General features: G+C 32.3%; 1 protein-coding gene and 1 long non-coding RNA gene across 2 annotated transcripts; both read left to right on the top strand.

Annotated features, from left to right (window-relative positions):
• The first annotated feature begins 1,622 nt into the window (after positions 1–1,622).
• Positions 1,623–5,556, top strand: LOC123660488 (beta-1,4-N-acetylgalactosaminyltransferase bre-4-like). The gene is made up of 5 exons (XM_045595554.1): positions 1,623–1,838; positions 2,465–2,645; positions 3,310–3,432; positions 3,830–3,925; positions 5,338–5,556. The coding sequence occupies exons 1-5, from the start codon at positions 1,760–1,762 to the stop codon at positions 5,504–5,506; spliced, it is 648 nt and encodes a 215-aa protein (XP_045451510.1). The 5' UTR covers positions 1,623–1,759; the 3' UTR covers positions 5,507–5,556.
• Positions 5,557–17,809: 12,253 nt separating this feature from the next.
• On the top strand, positions 17,810–23,716 carry LOC123660701. The gene is made up of 2 exons (XR_006744234.1): positions 17,810–17,873; positions 23,271–23,716. It is a non-coding gene; the product is annotated as an uncharacterized LOC123660701 (long non-coding RNA).
• The last annotated feature ends 2,225 nt before the right edge of the window (positions 23,717–25,941 follow it).

The following is a 25,941-nucleotide window of genomic DNA, read 5'->3' as shown; positions in this document are numbered from 1 at the left end:
TTTATAAACAAATTGGTGAATCTAATAATTCTGGAAATAAAATCTTAACAAAAGCTTTAGCACTTAAGGATATGTCAAAAAATCTTCGTAATAGTCTTCAATTAAAAGTATTTTTTAATAATTAACAAGCTCTTTAAATAGTCTGTACTTTCTCATAGCAATAGTAGCTATAAGTATTTCCCGAGGTTAAATGCGATTATAAACTAAGTAAATGTTTGAATAAACGACGCTTAAAATTGTAAATTCAGTAGTAACAGTCTCCTTACAATAAAAGGAAGCGGCAGGAAAAATCTTTTGAGTCTTCCTAGCGTTGTATGGAGCTTACATAATGGCCACCATTTTGAATAGTGAATGTTTCATCACGAAGAATACAGTTCTCGATTTCATACTGAAATTTGAATGGAATTTTTACATAAAAGAATCTTTTCTCTATGTATACAATTTATTTTGTAAATTGAGGGCGCTTAATTACTAAAGGCATATTGTGTTACATGTGTTTGGGCTTCATGCTTATTACCTTTTCATTTGAACTTTAATTAGAAATGTATACATTAAATAAGTTAATTCGGTTTGATTTGCTGTAATTGTATTTAGATTTTTTAATACAGTTACCCAATCTTAACAATCTCTTATTTAATTTTTAATTGTCATCAAATATTCGGTACGTCAACTTCATTGTCTCCTATGGTTTTTTAATTTAATTTGGTAAACTATACGTAAAATTTTAATTTTAAATTTGAAATCTAAAAGCTATACTGAAAAAATAGTTTTGTGAGTCCCTTTGCAAAATGTTGATCTGATATCTCGCATATCATATATGTTGTCTCTTAAATATATAATAAAAATTATGTCCTCACGAAAAACTGTTTTTTTTTTCTTACACCCAAGCTTTGATCTTTTTAACCGACTTCCAAAAAAGGAGGAGGTTCTCAATTCGACTGTATTTTTTTTTGTTTTAATCGAAAGGTGGTGTGTGTCAATTGGTCCCATTTAAATTTATTTGAGATCTAACAACTACTTTTCGAGCTATATCTAATAATACGTTTTTACTTGACGCTTTTTTCGTCGACCCACGTTGTATTATACCGCATAACTTTCTAATATATGTACCGATTTTGATAATTCTTTTTTTGTTGGAAAGAGGATATCCCTAGTTTGGTACCATGATAAGGAAACTACGATCTGATGATGGATCCCAGAGAAATCGCGGCAAACTCTCGAAAATCCACAATAACTTTTTAATGGGTATACCGATTTTGATAATTTTTGATTTAATCGAAAGCTGATGTTTATCATGTGGTCACATATAAATTTTATCGAGATCTGATCATTACTTTTTGAGTAATGTTTGATAACGCGTAGTTACTTGACTATTTTTTCGTCGATCTACGTTGTATTACTCGTCGATGTAATTGAAGTCGGTTTTTTTTCGTTTGCGAGCAAACACAATTATTGAAAGTGCAGTTTACGTGAAAGTCGCTCTATAAGAATCCTATTTATCATCGACGTTATAATACAGATTTTACGCAAAGGTTAAATGTGAGCTATACAATCACATCATTACAAGAACAGGTGAAATAAATCTATGTAAAAATAGTTCTTGCTTTTTCCTTTTTACTTTTCTTTGCTATTTTCTTTAATACTGTACAGTAGGTTCAGTCTTTGGCCTATTTGTCTTTATGACAAATTGCAACCATAACAGCTTGTCAGATAATAGTTTAATCTTACGTTTTTCTACAGGAATCGTGAAAAGAATTTAATGGTATTTATGTACAACATTCATGCTTTTCTTATAAAACAGAAACTGGAGTACATGATATTTGTTATTGAGCAAAAAGGTGAGTATAGAATTTTATATTATTACTCTTGCCGCTAAATCCTATTTAAAAATAGGGGTTGGTGGTAGAAGGGTGAAAATTTAGGGTTGTATGTATTTTTCAACGCCAAATCATAACAAAATAAAAAATAAGTAATTTATCTAAAAATAAAAAATAACAATTTAGGGGTGGACTACCCTTAACATTTAGGGGGATGAAAAATAGATGTTGTTTGATTCTTAGACCTACTCAATATGCACGCAAAATTTCACGAGAATTGGTCAAGCCGTTTCGGAGGAGTTTAACTACAAAAACCGCGACACGAGAATTTTATATAATAGATTCAAAAATACCCTTATATGTCTCCACATCGTGCCCCGAATAAGCTGTCGGTCCCGTTTGTTATATCATAAATACCTGATAGCGATCATTACTTACCCACATGGACAAACATGAAAACCGGAAAGAAATAATATATGATAACAAACAAAATCGATGGCTTTATAAGTCGCAACAATCGGCGTTTATTCAAACTTTTAATACACTATACTATTGCAATTTTTATATTCGATAAAATGCTGTAATTAACCCTTATCTGTGGAACTTACTGCGTTTCAATATCGTAATGTATGATACTAATGTTTAAGGTACAGATAATTTCAACAGAGGAAAGATTTTTAACGCAGGCTTCCTCGAAATGAAGAAATTCGGGAAATGGCGTTGCGTGATATTTCATGATGTGGATCTGTTACCATTGGACGACAGGATCCTGTACTCTTGCCCGACATGGCCTCAGCATATGTTCGCGACTGTTGTGGAAGTTACCAAGTAATTATATGTATAAATAATAAAAAAGTGTGCGTGTTGCGTATGTGTGTGCAATTCACACAGAAGTGAAATTTCTGAAAAGTAGCCTACGAATATTTTTTCACTGATGATATAAAACACTGTGTAATGTATTCTATCTCGTTCTATCCTATACGTTTATGTGTTTGTTTCTTTATCGTGACGCATTTTCGTTTCATCAAGTTTCAAATGACAACGATTCTAAAGAAGTTTCACTTCAACAAAGTCCAACAGTCCCAAGAGGATGTATATCATGTGTGGAAACATAGAAAAGAGTACAAAAGCTCAGACAAGGAAGGGACAGGAATCGAACCCGTGACAGCTAGCGCATCAGTCAGTTACAGTGACCACTGCACCAACAAATCGCAAATAATTAACTGTACCTACTTATATTTGTATATTAATAGTTGTACATATTATATACTTATAATCTAAATAAAAAACTTTGGTTGTAGAGATGTATTAACTAAAGACGCCAAATATCGCCAAATTCACCATTAAAGAAGTACTTTATCTAAAAGTTTTACAGGCTATTTAAGAACACTTTACATTTCACAGTACTGGAATAGTAATCACAAATACTAATCTCTGTGAAATCGGGAATTTTTAATAATTTTTTTTCATATAAGTTACCATGTATTTTTAGTCCAAAATTCCGGTCTCTTTTTGGTGGAGTAGCTGCGATGGATGTCAAACAATTCGAAATGGTTAATGGGTATTCAAACTTGTATTGGGGATGGGGGGGAGAAGACAACGACTTGTTCTGGAGGTATGTTGTATTTTACATGATAGTGCGTAATTACAATTTTGGAAATTACATTTTTGTCTAATTTCGTTTTTTAGCCTCATCATAACCATACTCATTTATACATTATATTCGCAAAAAAATATAAAGTACACATGTCGGAAGTGAAACTTCTTTGGCAAACTAATTTTTAAGTCTCGTTTATATTTATACAAATCTAAAGCTTTAGATTTCCGTTCTAGCGCCATCGACAAAAACGTTGCCGTTTCATCAAAACGTTGCCATTTCATCAAAACGTTGCCGTTTCATCCGTACAAATTTTACCCTCATGCGCTAAAAAAGTGCCACTTCAAAAAATCATAAATATTAACCAATGCAAAATAAGTAGTTCTCATATTACTTAAAAAATCTTCTGTCGTAGAATCCGAGCTTCAGGTTTACCAGTAGTGAGAAATAGCAAAACGATTGGCCGTTACACGTCATTAGAGCATTCGGCACAGTCTCCGAATCCACTTCGGTATGTTAAAAATACATTTGTCTTTTACTGTATCTGATAACTTGGCAAATATCTCTTTACTCAATAGGGAAAAGAATTGGAGTTTAAATGTTATTCTATTGCGGATTTGGTTCTAAATTAAGTATTAAACATTTATATTGCCTAAACAAACATTTGCCAGGAAACGAAGATAGAAGTAACGATCGTATATCTCTGACTAACTTTACAAAAAATTATGCAATAAAAAAAAATACTGAAAGAAGTTTTTAAAACACCTTTATACCAGAATGTTTTATTTACCATTATTATACCATTATACTATTTTTCTGTGGTATGAATGGTGATTGAGTTAAGTATCTACTTTATAGTTAAGGGACAACTTATGGAGTAACGACTTATTGACAGTCGATGTGATAAAGTTCGTCTAAATTTGTTATCTGTAATTTTTATTTATGTATTTATTAGCTGTACCCGCGACTTCGTCCGCGTGGAATTTAACAAAAAGGTTACATATAGTTCAGTTCGCAGAGTTATGAAATTAATAAATTTCTAAAATAAATGTAGCCTAAATTACTCTTTATTACATAAGCTATCTACCAGTAAAAGTCCCGTCAAAATTGGTCCAGCCGTTTCAGAGATTAGCCGGAACAAACAGACAGACAGACAGATAGACAAAAATTCTAAAAAATGTTATTTTGGTATATGTACCGTGTAAATTAGTAAAAAGCGGTTAATATTACAAACAGACACTCTAATTTATATAGATTATTAGGAAGCATTAATTACGATATAACAAAAAATCGATTTTAATGGGTCTGTCACACTTCTGGGGTAATTGATGCAGGAAAAGCTTAAATCTATCGTTCCACAATAGATATCTATATGAGTTATATGTTTACGGCTAGGTACAGATAGGAAAGATTAGTTCGTCGTATATTGGTAACTGTAGGCTGTGTGGTTATGGCAGTAAAGAATATAGCCACCCCTTCTCTTCTCGTGAGTGTCGGAAGAGGCGACTAAGGGATAACACAGTTCCAATACCAACTTGGAACTTAAAAAGCCGACCAAAGGCAGGATAACCATTCAACTACTGACTTTGAAATTCACAGGCTGAAGACGGCACCAGTGTCTTCTGTGCGACAAACCCAGCCCTGCGGTCACTAACCCGCCTGCCCAGCGTGGTGACTATGGGCAAAACACATGAGTTCACGCCACTTTTGGCGCGAACTTGTGGAGGTCTATATCCAGCAGTGGAATGCGATAGGCTGAAGTGATGATGATATTGGGAACTTAAGATACACTAGTACAATTTATTTATTTTTTGAATTTCTGAAATATAATAATAAAGCATTGTGACAAACACATCACACCATACTAGCACGGGCTGGTTAATCAACTTGGTATTCAAAAAAAATCAATGAGTGTATTTTTAGGTTTTTCCTATTGGCTACCAAGACGGAACGTTTCAAAAAAGAAGGGTTATCAAGTTTGAAGTACAAAGTGGATTCGGTCACGCTGCATCCTCTTTATACACTTATTACTGTCGATATAAATCCAGATAAAGAAAATACTACGGAAATTATATCGAAGTGGATAACGTGAGACAAATTATTAGAGAAAAAGAAAATAAAATAAATATTTTATATTTGCCATTCTTTATTTATTTATTTTAACCCAATTAGTTTAAGTATTTACTACACTTTAGGTAAAAATTGTTTCACCTACCGTTGTGAACACTATTATTATCGTTATTTATTTAACTATAGTTATAACCATCTAAATATATATTTATATCAAACCGTGATTGTCCAACGTGAACTGTCACAAAACTTTTATACATATCAGTTATATCATATTCTTCATTTGGCGCCAGCCGTCTGCTCCCACGGCACGGAGCACATTCTTTTCACTTGCCCTGGTCGCACGTTTATAACCTAATACAATGTAATATTTGTTTACTTATTTGAAACAATTGTTATTTTACAATTCGATGGATTGTATTCTGACAATATGAGTATTGTAGAATCCATCGAACTATATACTTATAATAGATTCATGACGAATGACGACCGCTGAGCCATGTGTAGCCATGTGTCGCCTAAGCACCGGAGGTCCTGGGTTCGATTTCGATTTATACCTTAAATATTTACTTTCGATCTTGTTGTCTATCCTTGCCTCTCCACACTTTGCCTCGGAGAGCATAAAGCTGTCGGTCTCAGTTGCTATCATAGACACCTGATAGCGATTATATTACTTATATAGGTAATATATTTGCCTCCCTGCAGTGGAACAATGAGCGTGGTCGATTAAGCTCCCACCCTTCTCTTACATAGACAGAAAAGCCTATTCTCAGCAGTGGGATGTTCCAGGCTAAATCGTAGTCAATTATCTACGGGAATATCAATAGAAATATTTTAATGAGTAGGTATTACATAATACCGTTAGTATTGCAGAAATTATAAATAATATTAATGAAGTATATAAAATTTAATAGTAAACGAAACTCATACAGTTAGTACATACGGACTTTTTCATTATTTCTGGAAATAAAATATTACGCATACAGTAGTAATTAACTGGGGTTTTAATATTTTATAATAATTGTGTTTGCTGGAAAACAAAAAAAAACTGACTTCAATTACATCGACAAGTAACACATCGTAGGTAGACGAGAAAATAGTCCAGTAAATACGCATTATCAAAGATTACTCTAAAAGTTGTAATCAGATCTCGATGAAATTTAATTTTTTCTACCGATTTGGATGTTTTCTTTTTTATTAGAAACTTCAAAAAAAAAAAAAAAAACAAATATCGGTACATCCAGTAAAAAGTTACGTAGATTTTAGAGGGTTTCCCTCAATTTCTCTGGGATCCCATCATCAGATCCTGGTTTCTTTATCATGGTACCACACTAGAATATCTCCTTTCCAAGAAAAAAGAACTAATAATATTATAATTAAAATATATACACGGTAGAATTGAGTAATCTCCTCTGTTATTGTAGTCGGTTAAAAAGAATCTCAAATGAATGCTTGAAATGAAACGTTTCGCGTAAAATACTGTGTTGCTAGAACTGCCTATTTTCCCATATTAAAAGATATCTTTATATATAGCCTGCAATAATAATAATCGTAAGCGTTTCACAAATAATATTTAGCCATTAGTATTTAAAAAATTATAATATTATTAAATTAAATCATTTAATTTAACTTATTACAATCCATAAAGACAAGTATATTGAATATATTTTATTTAAAACCCAAATTAAAACACAAAAATTTTTCCTATTACTTTAATTATTTATTTATTCAATATTAAAGTCATGCAAATTGATAGCACAAGATAGTAACATTGAGTCTGACTCCACTAAATGTCAGTCTAACTAATGTCAGTTGGAGATTGCGGTTTGCGGTAGAAGGTGATCGGTCAAAGGATTTTCCGTGTTTTCTGTCATCATTTTCGCACTTTCACCATTTTTTCTTATGTTTTTAATATTTTTAAATAACTGAAACTTACTGTTAAATTTTTATAAAGTTGAATATACGTTACGGGAATAAATATATTTCAATAATAGTTCATTTTATCGAAGACAGACAGTGTGTTTTATAAACTGATTGGTTTTTGTGTGGAAATTTGATCTAGTTTTGGCGCAAGTTCTTCTGAAGCTGGAACAAATGATTTAAAAGGTTAGTAAAACTTTAATTATGTTTATTTATCAGTTGTAAAACGTAAACATTGCAGTTTAGTCTGCATCGTTCTATATTTAGATCTGCCCTTAGTGGGGGATAATATTGTTCTGTCATCATGTGTTTATAATCATAATATTATAATGAACTAAGCAAAATATTTAAAAAATAAAATAAAAACCATAAGAAAAGAGAAATATTTAGGACAATAAAATAGAACTAAAATAATAAAATGTTTTGACTAATTAAGTTTAATATGGGAAATAACATTATTAAGCCAAGGGCGGTCGCGTCATTAAACAATAAATATTTTTGTTATTAAAAAAATAGGAAAAAAAATACTAAAAATAAACTGTTTTGAGATGTTTAATATATGTATGTAGATAAAATTACATACTTTCTGTTTCTATAAATTTAAATCATGGTCAAGGAATTAAATGTACACTTATAATAAAACATAGTTATATAATAAACAAGAGTTATTTATCATAGATTAAATTAAATTTTAATCTGTAATTGATTATATTCACTTTTAATATAATTTGGTTATATAATTATTATATGTATATGGAGTTTAATAATTATTTGTGTTATATAAAAAAAAGTAAGGTACATTTAACACAATAATGCAAATGCATATTTTTTAATTGTAAAAATTATGATTTTTATATTATAATCCTATTAAGTAGCCAATGTATGTACTTTTGTTCTAGAAAATAGCAATAGCTATAAAAATAAATAATTTTATCTCATCTAAGGAAAAATTCGCTTCGCATTATATTTTTATGTAAGTAAGATGAAAACTCCGACATTACACCCCTTCATAATTTTGCCGAGAACTATTTCATTAGAATAGTATCAACCTGTTTCTGATTTATGGAAAAGATCATAACCCCTATATCATGCAAGTAGAGCTTATTCCCCCAGTATTCTACCAATAAAATTGCCAATATGTATAATATGTAAATAATATATACACATATATTTTCAAGTCAATAAAATATATGTACTGATGTCTCACAATGTGGAAAATTAATTTTCTCTATATACACTCGAACCTAGCTTTGACCCCCAGTACTCTAAGAATAAAATCATCATTTTATATCATGTTAGGTAAGCATTGAATTATATATTGTTTGTTATATACATTATATATTACAGTACAACAAATATGAAACCGAAACTCGTGATTTGATAAAATTTGTTAACAATGCCGAGTCCCAAATACCTACCACATCACTAAAGTTAAATAAAGAAATTATTTCCTATTTATTTTTAGTTGGTAAATGTAAAAAATGCCATCATTCAGATGACTAATTACATTATTTAAAATATAAGTAGTAAAATACTTAGGTATTTATATATGTATTATATGATAACATAACTGACTTTTTCCTTGTTTTTCATGTACCTAGAATTTTCTAATAACTTGTAATCTATTGTATTTAAATAATTTCATATTTATATTTGAGAAATGAATACTTTAATTTAGGGCTGGTTTACAGCTGTGGATAAAGTTTATCCTACAAATAAGTTTCAAATAGACTTTAACAGCAGGATGATGAATAGGTCATTATGACTTGTTTCTCTTCAATTAATAAACTACAACTTTGAGATTCACATTTGCAAATAGATCTATACTAATATTATAATGCTGAAGAGTTTGTTTGTTTGTTTGAAGTCGCTAATCTCAGGAACTACTAGACCGATTTGAAAAATACTTTCAGTCTTAGATAGCCCATTTATCGAAGAAGACTATAGGCTTTATATCATCGCGCTTAGATCAATAGTAATGGAGCACTAATAAAGACTGTTACAAAATCGAGGTATTTTTTCAAGTTGCTGGCAGTAGCTAGTAATAAATAAAGAGGAATTTGATGGTAAAAAAGAAGAAAATACCAAAAACTTTTATCTTGGATACTGTCAAATAGAGTTATCTACAACTGGGGGAAAAGGCCCTAAATAACATGTTTTGTTTATGTGATATGAAGAATGTTTTGTTGTTCCATTACTAACTGGGAAATTTATAAAATAAAATGTTTTTTTGAAAAACTTGTTGATGTAATTGAAGTCTTTTTTTTTTTCGTTTGCGAGCAAACACAATTAGGTACATACTTAGTAAAAATTATAATATTCTAGTAAGAAAAGAGTTTGTAAGCAAATATAAAAAGTTTTAAATGAATAGAAGTCTTTCTGATGACATTGTAAGATTGTAATTGGCTTATCACATTCCAAGGCTATTTTTAATACTTCTGAGATAGAACTGACCTTCAGTGTTAGACAGTCTGTTATGTGTACTAGAGCATTAAGGTGTTAAACTTAGCTAAGGTTCTTATATGTACATAATGTTGCGATGTAGAAGTATCATTCTAATTTGTTATCACCAACACGAGAGTAATCGTAACTCTTATAGGTCATTATTATTATCTTCTAACTCGCAGTAGACAAATGAACCAGGTTCAGCTCAGAACTTTCTTTTATATAGGATGAAGGACTATTTGCTTAGACGTGAAAAATTTATAGGCAGTTTTAGTACAGCTTAATACAGTGCTATCTTCATTCACATTTTTCTCGTCAGTATATTAAATTTCATTTTTTTTCAAATGGCGCATCTGGATTTTCGCTTTGTCAGTGAAACGATTATTTTTTATCTTTAAAGTATTTGTTCATTCATGTGTTTGGTTCATTCATTCATTTGGTGTAATGGATTTTCAATGTCCTAAATGTTACAAATAATTACGCCGATGTCGCGTAGAACTGAGAAAACACGAGAGATTGATTGATTTGTTTTTCTAAAAATTACTATTTATTTAATAAATCTACATTAAAAAGAGCAACAATATTTTAATTGAAAAAAATTAAAGTCGGGCTTATCTTCTTGTGTTAGGTTCAATTCAGTTCTCGGGTTTATTGGCTTTTATTTGTATCAGAGTAGCACAGTCGATTTCGCCAATGTTACGTAGGATAGAAAGTAGAAGAGACACTAGGGTGAATAAGTGTCGTTGAGATTGTTAGTTAAAATGAAACAACTTTTTCGGATTTTATCGCGGCTTATTAAGTTTTTTACATGACCGACGTTTCGGATACTTTACAGCAACCATAGTCACGGATGGGGTAAAAAACCTTATAAACCGCAAAAAAATTCGAAAAAGTTGTTTCATTATAATGAGCGATATTCGCGTAAACGTTAAAAAAAAATTGGTAATTAAATATAATATGGCGTACGTTGGTACTTAGGTTAAATATTTTGATCTTGAACGATTAAGATAACTTTCTTACTAGTACTAATTATCGTTCTGGTGCTAAAAATTTTGGTCTCCATACAAATATTATAAATAAGAAATATATTTTTTGCACGTTAAACTCCGAGGTTATTGTTAGGTATATATTGTTTGTTCCTTCGCTTTTGTGATTTATTAATAATATATATAATAGGTAAAGGCTTTATTCAGAAGTTACATGAAATATTATGATTACGATAATACAATAAAAATAAAATTCATTATTCCGGCGGGTGTCAAAGCCCAATACAGTTACATACGCGATGGACTTTTGTAATTAAGTCCAGTTCCTATATTTCATGAAACGATTCGTTTTGCTTATGAATTAATGCTTTTTTAACAAAGGAACCAAGCTTATATCGATAATAACTTGTTTTTCAAAATTTCCAATAATAAATTACAGACATTTTTGCTTCCTTTCTCTAATGACTTGAAATCGGGTGAAGTAGAAGAAAAATGTAAATCCGACTTTTGCGGGAAACTATTTTATGTAATTTGGCTGTTTCGATAAGCGGATTTAATCGGACTGTATTTCAGTTCATCAATTGATATGTTGTTATCTGTGTGTACTTTACTTCTAGCAATTGATTCTTTACGTGAATTGGATTTTAATAAAACTTACTGGTATCGCGTTGATTTCCTGTAATTTATAGGGCCTTTGCATCTCACGTTTCCTTCAAGTTCCTCTAAGTCCTGGCTGATATGATTTTAGGCATGGTAAGAAATTAGCGCTTATATTATTGATCCATCGTCTATAGATAACTTTATTATCATAATTATAATCAGTCAATAGGTTTTTTAGCGTGGTAATAACCTTGGATTTTTCAAAATTAGCTTGTTTAATTGATTTTAGTAAGCGATATTTGGTACTTGGTTTGGTATACTGTAAGCCTAGACGCTTTCTAAAAGGAATGTTCTTAATTACCAATTGGGAGCTAATGCCGGACTGAAATTCAATCAACGCAAAAACAGCCGCCAGTTTTTGACTGGATTTTAGTCCTCTGTTGAACTTCTCGATGCTCTTGAATCGCTTGTCTGTGATATAAATTTAGATAAAAAATATCTAACCCCTTTTTTTAAAGTCAGTGAATAAGTTACTAAATTTAAAATGAAAATAATTTTCACTATAATTATCGTTGGATATAGCAAGAATTAGATTATATAATAGATTAAGACTTTTGAATCAAGAACGTATTACCAAATAAATTTTTACTACAATACAATTTTAACACCGATACACTACTCTCAGAGTCCGTGTCATGAATTTTCAAATCTAGATGAAAAAAAAAACAGTTCACTAGAAGCAAGAAGAAAAACCATTGTTACAGTAATTAGTTAGGAGTTAATAATGCTTATTAAAGCTATCGTTAAAGTACTTATATAGTTAAGTAAACTATCTTATAAGTCACATATATAATAAATATGGTTATACATAATAAAAACTACTAAGTACTACCTATACATAATTATGTACGTATAGTCAAGGATATATAAATCTTGTAGTTTTTAAACGTTATTTTTTTTTTATTTATTGAGCAAATATACCTTAAAATTATAACATACATTAAAGTTTGATATTGATTGTATGATCTATGTTGGCTATCATTGAATTCGTGTCCCTTCTTGGAAATCTTAACTTATCTACCAGTTTATTTGCATTTATTTGGATATTTGTATCTCAGTTGTAGGTATGTTCTGTGTACCTATATAAATAGCAGTGATTTTATTTATTAAGAGTCTTTTTATCCAACATAACACGCTATATATAATTTTTTCTATATCTTAGAACGTGTATAATATAATCGTAAATATTTCTTGCTCGCTTCAAGCTACCGCAATCCGTTGCTAGACATAGGCTTCTCCAAGTTCCCCAGACTCAGCCGGCGGTCCTGAAATCGTTGGTCAAATTGGAGGACGACCCACACTGCGTTTGCCTAAACGTGGTTTCACTTCAAGTTGCGTCTGTTGCGTATGTGTCTCTAGGTTTGTTGCTGCGTCTTATAAGTGGTATAACGTTTTATAAAAATATTTCAAGGAATTCCATTGAAATGCTTGATCCTAAGGATACTACTGTAACTCAACATGGGAAAAATACAGGACAAAGTTTCCTTACATATTCTTAAGTATGGGTGCTTCAATTGTGGAAATTTTGTGAAAAGCGTTGATTTTGCTATTCAATATTGGAGTACGCAGGCATTTATAAATATGTAACCGTAGGAGGGACTATTAATATCTCATAAAATCTCATTTAAATTTAGGCCGTAACAGGAAATCATACGTTGACTTTAATACGTTGAATTTAATTTAATAAAGAAATATTTTAACTTATAATTAACAAACTCGTTAAAGTGTATTCTCACGATGTATTATTTTTGACATCTATACAAATAAATAAAATTGGAGCGTCTGTTTGTAATATTAAAATAACCTTTTAACTAAATGCACATGGATGTATACACGGTACATATACCAAAATAACATTTTTTACAATTTTTGTCTGTCTGTCTGTTTGTTTGTTCCGGCTAATCTCTAAAACGGCTGCACCGATTTTGACGGAATTTCACTAGCAGATAGCTGTTCAAAATGTATTTATTTTATAACTCTAGAACTGAACAATAAATTTTTGTTATATTCCACGCGGACGAAGTCGCTGACACAGCTAGTATATAATATATTTGATTAAGGATAGGGAATATTAAAATGTAATAAAAACACTATGTAATTAGTGTACAACATAATGTGGTATGTAGGTTTAATGTACGTATGTATCTTAATTGTATTTGCTTGCAAACGTAAAAAATTCAACTTTAATTTATCGACAAGTAGAACAATGCAGGTCGACGAAAAAATTGTCAATTAAAATACCCAATATTAGGAATAACTCGAAAAATACTAGTGAGAGCTCATTTAAATGGGACCCCATGATAATTACCAGGTTTTGTATACAAAAAGAATTTCCAAAATTGGTACACTCAGGTTAGTAAAAATTTATGTGGTTGACATATATATAAAAATACAGTCGAATTGAGAAACTCCTCCTTTTTTGAAGTGGGTTAAAAACTGTGGCTATACGATTTTACTATAAATATGAAAGTTGATGAATAGAATTTTGTGTAAACGTTTGTAAGCCAATCAAGCTAGAACATTTAAACGGATTGGGAATAAACCTAATTTGCAGATAGCTGGTTATCCAGAATAACACACAGGCAACTTTTATTACTAAACTAGCTTTTACCGCGGCTTCGCTCGCATTGTTTTTTTTTTAAATAAAAAGTACGTTATGTTATTATTAATGTTACTTCTAATACCTTCAAGAATATGTGTACAAAGTTTCATGGTGATCGCTTAAGTAGTGAAAGCGTGCAAGCAAACGTTTATTCACGTTTATAATTTATCTAATATGTATATAAAATTCTCGTGTCGCGGTGTTTGTTGTTATACTCTTCCGAAACGGCTTGACCGATTCTCATGAAATTTTGGGTGCATATTGGGTAGGTCTGAGAATCGAACAACATCTTTTTTTTATCCCCCTAAATGTTAAGTCCACCCCTATTTTTTTTTACCGAGTCAGCTAGTATAATATAATAATATTATATTTATATATATATATATATATATATATATATATATATAATGACAGAAAAAAATAACAATAAACATAGAAAAATCCCAAACAGCTAAAACTATAGTCAGTTGGATTGGATACAGTGCAACGGTATTACTGTACTCAGGGTTGGAACTTCATTACTAGATTTTTTAGCTAGATGGCGTGGAAGTAGCTAGACTGAGATTTTTTGACATTTTTTTATTTTTGTGAAAAATAAATATATTTTTTTCATAAAAAGTATCCTATGTTACTTCGAATACCTCCAAGAATATTTGTACAAAGTTTCATGGTGATTGGTTGAGTAGTTTTCGCGTGAAAGCGCAACAAACAAACTTTTATAATATTATAGTAGGGATTTACAAATAATTAGAAGTTACCAAGATAAAACCACGATGCGCAGCTAGTTTTGTATAACTCCATTGATCTTTATCGACGTTCAGAAGTAGATACACTTCTTTCTTAACAATCTCAAATCGAGCAAGATGCTTCCCGAACGAATGCTAAGACATATTTATTTACATTAGTAGTTTGATGCCTCGTTACTTCTCTTGACGAGGGTCGCAGTTAGTCATGGTAAATTACCCACGTAAGAAAGTACAATTTATTTATTTTGCAAATTAAATTGAAACGATACTGGATTACACATTATAAATATAAATTAATGCTAAATAAACTAAGGTTTTTTTATTAAACGCTCTACTTAGTATTCCGGGGTTTTTTAACTGTCTTTAAAATAAAGAAATTTTTCAATTCGAAGTTTTTTTTTATTATTGTTTTTAAGTTAAGATTTAGATTCTTTTTTATTCGAGAACTTGTCATGTAGTCCTATTTAAATTCGAACGAAATCTGACGATTTGTTTTTTTTTTTCGAGTTATCCCTAAATTGCGTATTTAATCAACTTAGAATATGTTAATGAAGTTTTTATTTGATTACTTGTCGATGTAACTTAAAGTCGATTTTTTTTGTAAATCTCAATTTTTTAAAGTCGTACTGTTATGGATTTTTCTTTTGGATTTTTATTTTATTTAAAAATTAATATCCACGGGCTCAAATGCCCATGCCTGTTTAACCGACTTCCAAAAAAGGAGGAGGGTCTCAATTCGACTGTATTTTTTTTATGTTACTTCAAAACTTTTGACTGGAAGGCCACCCCTCAGCCATGTAATGTGGGAGCGTGTCGTCCGGCCGGTCGAAGTCCCCCGACTATCGGCCGGCGACCCCATTTTTACGAGGTGGGCAAACCGTCTCCTCCTTTCCCCCGTACGTCTGTGCCGGAGTGGGTCAGCGGAGACGTCATTATCCCTGGCTCGCTCCGCGGCCTCCTTCTGCGTCATTACTTCTTCGTAGAAGAAGACCGCCGCCTGCCACGATCTCACTGTCAAGCATGGCTTTTACGACGCTCGGCAGTAAGAGATTCCGCCTAAGGACTGCCGCAAGCATGCGCCGCTGCGAGACCCACGCGGCGCATGTGGAGCGCCAGCGTGTGGAGCGCCGTATCCTCTGGCGCCCCACTCTCGTGGCAGCGGCCCGATCCCACTTCCGAAGGACGAAGGATGATATCCGCCTGCGATTCCCAGGGATCGTCGGTCCAACGGGCCGGAGGACGTCCCACACTGCGTTTGCCAAGAGCGGTCTCCACTCCAGGCCCCGTCTTCTCCCACGGCCATCGGTCCTGCGACACAGATGACCAGCTCACTGCCACTTCAACTTGCTAATTCTGTTGGCTATGTCGGTTACTTTCGTCCTCTCGCGGATAGTCTCATTTCTAATCCTATCTTTGAGAGGGACCCCAGGCATAGCCCGTTCCATTGCACGTTGAGCGAATTTAAACTTGTGGACCAGTCCCTTCGTCAGCGTCCACATCTCGGCTCCGTATTCCGTTTCACATTCCGTAACACAGGCGGTACGCATTGCTCGAAGACTTTTGTCTTCAAGCATTGCGGAATCTTTGAAATGATTAATAATTAGTTATATTTTTTACCCTTAAATCGTCTGTAGGATAAGCATAATTTTAATTTATGATATTTGACAAAAGGCAAGCAAGACAGGAGTTTGTGAAAGATTATTTTCAAATTAAAAAAAAAAGTATCTGTTGTTAAAAGTTGATTTGATAAATATTATTCATTTAGTCTGGTTTTCTGTGTCAACAAAATTATTTAAATGTCAGGAAACCAGTTTTCCGCAAGATTTTCGAACGGATGGCATGTACCTAAATGAAATAAATGATGTATCAAAGACGACATCTTAAGGTAGATAACATTTTTATCTATTTACAAAGATTATTAAAATCTAAATAATATCTCATCAATATAATATCATAGAATAACGGCGTATTTAATAATAATAAATACATCGAAAGAGTAATAAAGTATAGAGCATTTATTTATTAATTTATAGATGAGCCAACGTGTGAAGTTTGTCATGACGTAACTTATAGAACAAGAATGCTATTTTCATTCACAAGATATGACCTGTCGACATGCTATTTCGACGCTCGTTACTATGTATAGGTTCACTGTGATGTCACTTCTACGTCACAAGAGCTCTCAATAGAATCGACTTGGTAATTTTCTACGATTTGCTCTTTTTACACGCTTTTTATTAGCTTCACCTGTAAATGTATGGTTGTAACCGACTCCTTTGGACTTCATTTTGATCCACTTCAAATGTTCAGATTTATTTTAAACTTAGGAGACTTATCGAGGACCGATGATAATACACTAATTTGGATAATATCATTTTTTTAGTTTGGTTTATTTATAAAAGCATGTTTTTTTTTTTGTTTTTTTTAAAACTAATATTTATTTAATGTTTAAATAAATAACTAAATGTCTATTTGAAACATATAATTTATATAAATATATAACTTTTTAACGGCCGCGCCAAATTGTATAATTTGTAACAAGTAAAGTGAATTGAGGAGCGGGTATTGGATAGGAGGCGCTAGTCTAGTGGTGTGAAGAATGAGGTGAGTAGAGGAGAGTTGATAGGGATGGCGTGGGGTATACTAGTATAAATGTTGTGCTCAGAGTTCAATAGATTATTCTGCAGTGTTAAATTGTTAGTTAAATAATTACCAGTGTATAGATTTGAAAGTTTTAATTGTAAAGTCTGTCATATAAAGTGATTAGTGAAAAAATAATATTTATATTTTTCTTGACTACTTCACAAAAAATTATTATTTGTGTTTGTTGTTAGAATAACGGAAAAAAATGGCGCTAACAAGATTGTCGGTCATCTAGTACTTATAATTTATTTTTAATATTTTTAAGTACGCTTAAACACATACCAAATATACATATAATCTAATAATGTAGACTGTGTTGAGGTGTGTCATTACTATAGTACGTATGTATTATACTGATCACACTTGTATACATATCGTAATGCGCAGGTGTGCATATTTTAGCGTGGTATTTTAATATATTAAATAAATTAAATAATAACGTTTTATTTAGTTATAATTATAGGTAATTACCAAATTCTATCATAACATAGTTTATGTATATTTTAGTGTACGCCACAACTACATAATACACATTAAATATAGTTTTAATAATAGTTACACATATTATTGTGTAGTATCCTGTAATGGGTGGGCTTATGGCTCTTTAGCCATTTCTTCCAGACAACCCACTTTTAGGTTATAAGTTAAGTTAACACCCAGCTGTAGCTGTTAGCTACAGTTAATTTAAACGATTCTGTGCAAATAGTTGATTAAACATCCAGGCTCCGTAAGCCTTTGGTCAACAAATATTATTATAATAGTGATATTCGTAGACATAAAATATTCTTTGTGGAAAATAACTTCATACAACAAACAACAAACATCGTCAAACTGTCAAAGTCACATAAATATACTCTTATATATTTTATACGATTTAATTAAAAATAACGTTATAAATTGTTTGAAAAACGTTGTAAAAGTGTTATAAAAAATCCTAAGTTTTAGATTATATATTTATCTGTGTAAAAAGAGTGCTTTGGAATGTTTGATTTAATCAGAAAAACACCAACAAATTATATTTTTTGACATAACCGAAAATCAACTTTAATAATTAAAAACGAATACAATATTTATAGAAGAAATCAACCCCAAATGCAAAAAAAAAGAAAAGCGAATTGAAATAAACAGTGAATGGAGTTTTACAAATTAATGTCTGTAAGCCTCTTCGACTACATCCAATTGCAAGACCTTTCTGTGACGCTCCTGGTTATTTAAACAAGCATCCGTCATATTTTAACTTAGACTTATTATTTTTATTTTTAATCGGTGTTTATTTTAAGTTACTTTATTGTGTTTTTTTTAATTTGTTTTTAAGTTATTCCTTTTTTTTATGAATGTATTTAAATGTTTTAAATGCAGTCCGTGACCCAATCTTGTGATGGCACGTCGAACACGACCCATACATGTACACAGTGCAACAAGAAATTCAAATCATTGAAAGGCCTCAAAATACATACTACAAAAACACACAGGAAATGTAGCCAAAATAGTTCACCTTCAGACATCCATCCCATTATTCCGCGTGCGCCTACTTATGTAGCCAACGATGCAACTTCTTTCCACACATATCTCAGCCATTTGAAAAATAGTATACCCATAGCTAAAAGAATCCCTCGAGGAGCTCGAATAACAGTTGCTAAGCATTTGTCACAATTAATCCAGAAATGTTACATTAGCAATTGTACTCAAGACTGGCAGAACCTATTTTTATTCTCATACAGCACATTACATATAATAAAAACTGATGAACCGAATTTATCGTTGACACAAAAGATTAAGAATAACTGTGCTGTAAGCTCCTCGCCTTCTCCCGCACCTCCAATCAAGCATGATGCCCCTCGTAATCGCAACAAAGTCATCGAAAACAAAATCTGTGAGGGAGATCTCAAAGGTGCCGCTCGCCTTTTGTTCTCCAACGACGTGCTATCACCAGATACCCCTGACACCCTTCAGGCCTTACGGACAAAACACCCTCCAGCTCCAGTAAACCCATTTTTTCTAGACCCACCAACAGCAAGGCAAGAATGCCTTCAAATTCAAAACAAAGATGTTACGGGTGCCATTTTATCTTTTAAACCAGGTTCGGCTGCAGGTTTAGATGGAATCTCACCCCAACATTTGAAAGACTTAACATCGCATTCTGTGGGTGATGCAGGTGAGCAACTTGTAAATTCGATCACTAAATTAATCAATTTTATGTATTCCGGTAATGTCAATCCAGAAATTGTTCCCATTCTTTTCGGCGCGAACCTCATCGCCCTCACCAAAAAGGACGGAGGGGTGAGACCGATTGCTGTTGGATCAACACTTCGACGTCTGGCCTCCAAAATTGCTGTTAGATATATTTTACCAAAATTAAATTCGGAATTTGAACCCGTACAGTTAGGCTTCGGTGTAAAAGGAGGCTGTGAGGCAGTCGTCCATGCCTTACGCTCTTTCCTAACTTACGATCGGCCTGACGTGTTGCTCAAAATTGACGTCAAAAATGCTTTCAATTCGGTAAATAGGGATACCCTGCTGGCAGAAATAAAACAGTATATACCGGAATTATACAATTATCTTCTTCTCAGTTACGCTGACCCAACAAAATTATTATATCGTTCTAATGAACTGTCCTCGGAAGTAGGTTGTCAACAGGGTGATCCCCTTGGGCCTGCAATTTTTATTTTAGCTATAAATCCGATAATTAAAATTCTAAATTCAAAATTCAACGTCTGGTATTTGGACGACGGAACCCTAGGAGGTGATGTGGATACTGTGTTTTCGGACCTTTTTTTAATCAAAAATAAATTTGAAGCCATAGGTTTGGAACTTAATTTTAGCAAATGCGAACTTTTTATAAATAACTGCGACTTAAATTTAAATGGCGTAAAACAAAAATTTAATATTTTGGCTCCAAATATTAAAATAGTTAACAGTAATTCGCTTTACCTTTTAGGTTCTCCAATTTTTGATGAATGTATTTCTGAATATATTAATAATTCATTCACTAAATTTCAAAATTCAGTTGACCGTCTCCTTGAAATTAGTCCACATTATGCACTTTGCATCTTAAAATATTGTCTTTTCGTCCCTAAATTTACGTATGCGCTCCGTTGCTGCTCCTTTTGGAATCACCCAGATCTTTTAACACAAGTAGACGACTTAATCAAAATTAGCTTAGAATCGATTCTTAATATGCAACTGAACGAGCAATCTTGGACCCAAGCATCCCTACCTATCCGTTATGGTGGTTTAGGGATTCGCAAAATTTCCAGTGTCGCTTTACCATCCTTTCTATCTTCTGTCCATAGTTCAGCAAATCTCATAAGTAAAATTTTAAGGGCATCCCCTTCAAACTTTGAGATTGCTGGTTTGGAAGAAGCTAGAAACGCTTTCTTAATTGCATGCCCAGGTCAAAATTTTCCAGTTTCTCCAAATTCACAGAGGAGCTGGGACGACATAAACTGCAAATTGACTTATGAAAATCTTTTAAGCTGTAGTACAGGCTGGGCGCGTGCTAGGCTTTTGGCCGTGGGTACGCATGAGGCCGGCTACTGGCTTCACGCGTACCCTTCGACAAATACAGGAACATTTCTTGAGCCTGACACGCTCCGAATCGCAACCTGTCTACGGCTTGGGGTTCCGGTCTGCGCTCCTCATAAATGTCCCTGTGGCAGTGATGTCGATAAGCTAGGACATCACGGTCTGTCATGCATAAAAAGTGCAGGCCGCTTCTCGCGACATGCCGCACTTAACGATATCATACGCCGGTCCCTTGCCACCGTCAACGTGCCAAGTCTACTTGAACCGACTGGTATTGCAAGAGACGATGGCAAGAGACCGGACGGTATGAGTTTGATTCCATGGAAGATGGGCCGGGTGCTGGTATGGGATGCAACCTGTTCAGACACGCTGGCCCCTTCCCATCTACATGGAACCAACAAAAGTGCTGGTGCGGCTTGTGAAGCGGCGGAAAAAACAAAAGCAGACAAATACAGGGGTCTAGGCTCCGAATATGATTTTGTCCCATTCGGTGTCGAGACCCTTGGTCCGTGGGGTCCTAGTGCTATAACACTTTTTAAGGAAATATCGAAAAGGTTATTCGACGTCACAGGAGACCGAAGAGCTGGCAGCTACTTCGGACAAAGAATTAGTATAGCTATTCAAAGGGGGAACGCTGCCAGTATCTTCGGAACCTTGCCTAAAGGGACTCCTTTTAATAATATTTTTTAATTATTATATTATGTATATACTTAAGGTTTTTTAGTTTAATGTTATTTATCTAATTATTATTATTATATTATAAATTGTAAGCTTTAAATTGAGAATTATATAATGTGTCCTATATTCTAGTATATGAGAAAAAAAAAAACAAAGTAATATTAAATTTCATATAATGCTATTGTGAACTCTAATTGTTCTATTTTACAATATTATTTCGATCTAACTATACCTCGCGGTTTTACTCGCGTTAATTTGAGGAAAAATTATGCCTATAACTTTCCTTGGTAAATAGGCAATCTAACGCAAAAACAATTTTTCAATTCGAACCAGTAGTTCCTGAGATTAGCGCGTTTAAACAAACTAACAAACAAACTTTTCAGCTTTATAATATAGTATAGATGTATAGATTTGCTCGCAAAAATTGTCGTATTTAATAGAAAACGTTTAGCTACTTCAAATCTAAATAGCCGGTCGGTTAATTAATTTATTTATTAACTTTAATTTACGAAAAAGCTTTTCCCGCGTCAATCCTGATTTCGCGGGAATTCTGGAATAAAAAGTAGCCTATATGTTTCACCACAGTTTCTCTGTTTTGTAGTCAAAGTCACATAAAAATCGGTTCAGCCATTCCGAAGATCTGAATCCCGGAAAAACAGAAAGACAGACAGACTGACAGGAGGACAGACACACATACAAAATTTTAAAACCGTTTGTTCGTTTTATCAACATGTAAATAACTATATTCACTAAAAAAAAAAAAACTGATTTTGAAATCACAGAAGCACTTCAATATTATTTATGTGTATAGATGTCAATAAACGCCACGTAACTCAGTCACATGATGCATGAAACAGACAATATAGCGGTCGCTAATTAGATTCGTCACATATTGAATTCTTTAGACTTCAAATATACAGTAGATAGACAATAAATAAAATAATGTTTATGTTTTCCACGTGTTCACGGTTCTTCACTTTTATATATTTACCGTAAAGTATGTTATTTCTAGATTTAGGAGCATGAAAATTATATTTTCGTCAACATATAAAATGTTCTAATTATTCCTAGGAAGCGAATTTTTATCTTTCCATTTTTTTTCCTTTGTTCAATCACGGTGGGTTTTTTAACTTTCCATTAAATCAAACCATTTGATTCAATGGAAATGATTTATTAAAAAAGTTAATCATTGTGACCAGTATGATGTTTACATCTTTATGTGAAATTCAGCACGTAATGCCAGATTATATTTTAGTCAAAAAAGTAGGTATTATGTTACACAAATCAAGTAACTCAAGCAAACGTGCACAGCGCTGCGGGTCAATCTCAAAGCTTAGACGGGAAACGATGAGACTTTAGAGGTGTTCAAAATGTAAGCACATAAAATTTTGAGATGATAACACTTAGGATAATCGAAGAATTAATCGATAGAATTATTTTGCAGGGAACAATTGTGTTGATGGATCTTATTATATGCAGAGACATTCCAGGGTCTTTTACTGATCAAACTGTTCCTATATCTATAAAAGTTAACAAAAATAATAAATTATATAATAAATTTTAATACATTTATTTTTACAGAATCCACCTCAATCTAAAACTTTCCGAATCAGAACCTAATCCTGCTTTCGTCCCGACCAAGTCATCAACTTTTACCAACCAAGTCGTCAACTCCTATCAACCAAGTCGTCAACTCATACTCACCAGATCGTCCTCATAAAAAATATTATGGTTGTCTTCAAACACAAGATTATTGCAATAACAATATTTGTATTGGCCTGTGTAATAATTTACAGCATGTATTTGTACGTTTTTGAAAGATATAACACGAAAACAGATTTGTTTCTACTTGGTAACATATTTACTTTTTAATGAACTTTTAATGGCGTTTTAAATTCATTTGATCTTGTATAAATTTTGTAATTATCCACTGTTATGCTATAAAAGGGCTTATGGAATTGTAGTTATATAGTGAAATCTGTACCTATTATATCAAAATCAATCAAAACAATTTATTAATTGATGGCTTAGAAAAAACAGTTGTAATAAATAACGAACAATATTCTAATTGAAAATGATACCAATTTCAATTTTGAAAATTTTATAACTTCGTGTTTGTAATATTATTTTGCCAACGTAATAAATTGTTGAAAATTTTGCGGATTTATTTTTGAATCTAAATAGAATATTAATAAATCTACATAAATAAAAATGAATGTTGCTAAGCGCATAACTCGAAAATGGCTTGACCAATTCGGCTAAATTTGTCCCTCGGAAGGTTTTAATACTAAAAAAAATAGATTTTTTTACTATTAACTTTTGACAGAACGAAGACTGTCCAGAAAATTTTACATCGTTTTACAATTCTAAGATCATGATCAATAATCTAAGTAAACAATTTTTCTTAGTTTTTTGCACCCGAATAGACTTAAAAACATTTAAGATAGGTAGTACAAAAACTATCAAAAATAGTCTGTCAAAATTTTAAGGTTTTATACTAATTTGAGTTCTTTCAAAATCTGTAATATTTAGTAAGTATAATTAATAAAATATCAAAATAAAAATATAGTTTTTCCTAAATTTGTGTGTTTAATAAGTAATATCATTTCTTTTTTTAGGAAAAAACGCTCACTGTTATTTAAGTTTTCTAACGGCCGAACCCAATATTCAATCTATCTCTGGTTATGTCCTACTAGAGACAGAAATATCTATCTATCATTCATTTTACTGACCCAATAAACTTGTCGACGATAGGCAATCCTATCCTTAAAAGCTGTCTATCGACGAGAGGGAGGATAGCTTACCAGAGATAACAGTTCGTATGACAATGACAGTGTAAGCGTCCCAATAATAATAGAGTTCTATCTGTCAGTAGCGTTGGTTATCTTTAGTAACAACAACATCCGATCTATAGTTTTCGGGGGATAACTAAGATTTATTAATTGAAAAAGTATTTTCTTTGTTTAAAATAAAATTAATTTCGAGTGAAAAATAATGGCAGACTCAAGTTCTAGTAGTAGTTCAAGTGATATTGCTCTTTTGCAACAATTAATTGAATAAAAATAATAAGTTTCTTGTGAAATAATACTTACTTTACTCATCTTGTGAATAAAACAAAAAATTTGGTGAATGATTGTATAATTTGCAATGATTTGTATAATTTGAATTTTGATTTGTAAAAAAAAAATACAAACGAAACGACGATTCAATAAAGCGTAATGGCGTCGTAGCGTCTTTTCGTGTCGTGTTATAAAACGTTCCGTTACTAGATTTACCATGGATTCCATATTAAAATAATATCATTTATTATAAATTAAAAAGTCTATGTAAAAATTAATTTGTCCATATTTTTATAAAACAAGATTACTTTAATATGAATAAAATTTTTATGACAAATTTAAATACTATAAAACATCTGTGTAACATAACTGAGGCCGTCTGTGACGCTGTGTATACTGGAATGTAAGGAAGAGCTCAGGTAGCCGGTCTATCTACAGCTAACTGGAGATAGTAGTCCCCTATGCGAATTATTGGGACAACTACAAAGGATAGATAGTTAGTTATTAGCAGTCGATGATAACTACCTATCTCTATCTTTAGATTGAATATTGGGTTCGGCCGTAAGAATAATAAATGGTATCGCTATCGATATTCGATTAATTTAACCCGATTCCAATTTGTTAATTTGCAAATTTGTCTTTGGTATTCATAAATTTGTCAAACATAAAGGAATTGATATTTTAATGTCAATTAAATAAATATGTATTGAACTTATATACATATTACTTTATACATGTATGTTCTAATTTATTTTCGTATCTGTCTGAGTAGGTTACTGATAATTTGGTCCAGTTAGTTATTAATATCTTCATAATTGAGCAGTACCCATCTGTGATATAACGTCTTGCGTTTCTGTGTGAGACGCAGACAGTCCGCTGATGCGACCTGATATTTATGAATGAACTAATTTTAACATTAAGTATATAATACATCCGATAGATATATAGGTGTTTGCCGTGGTCTGGGTGTTTGTGATTCTTGTGGGTCTCTCCAGCGTGCCTCGGAGAGCACGTTAAGTCGGTCCCGGTTGTTATCATGAATACCTGATAGCGATCGTTACTTGTAGTAGGGAATATATGCGCCAACCCGCATTGGAGCAGCCCGGCGGATTAAGCTCTGATCCTACTCCTACATTGGGAAAGAGGCCAATGCCCAGTAGTGGGATATTGCAGGCTGAAGCGAATATAAAACA

Source organism: Melitaea cinxia, chromosome 15 (assembly GCF_905220565.1).
Source record: "Melitaea cinxia chromosome 15, ilMelCinx1.1, whole genome shotgun sequence".
Lineage (NCBI taxonomy): Eukaryota > Metazoa > Arthropoda > Insecta > Lepidoptera > Nymphalidae > Melitaea > Melitaea cinxia.
The sequence above is the reverse complement of the archived record's forward strand: the minus strand, read 5'-3'. Positions and strand labels throughout refer to the sequence as shown.

Bases quoted from the DNA above. Each gene is read 5' to 3' on its own strand.
- LOC123660488 (XM_045595554.1), top strand. From the start codon at position 1,760: ATGGTATTTATGTACAACATTCATGCTTTTCTTATAAAACAGAAACTG. The intron at 1,839-2,464 runs GTGAGTATAGAA...CTAATGTTTAAG, and splicing joins ATTTGTTATTGAGCAAAAAG to GTACAGATAATTTCAACAGA. The intron at 3,926-5,337 runs GTATGTTAAAAA...GTGTATTTTTAG, and splicing joins CAGTCTCCGAATCCACTTCG to GTTTTTCCTATTGGCTACCA.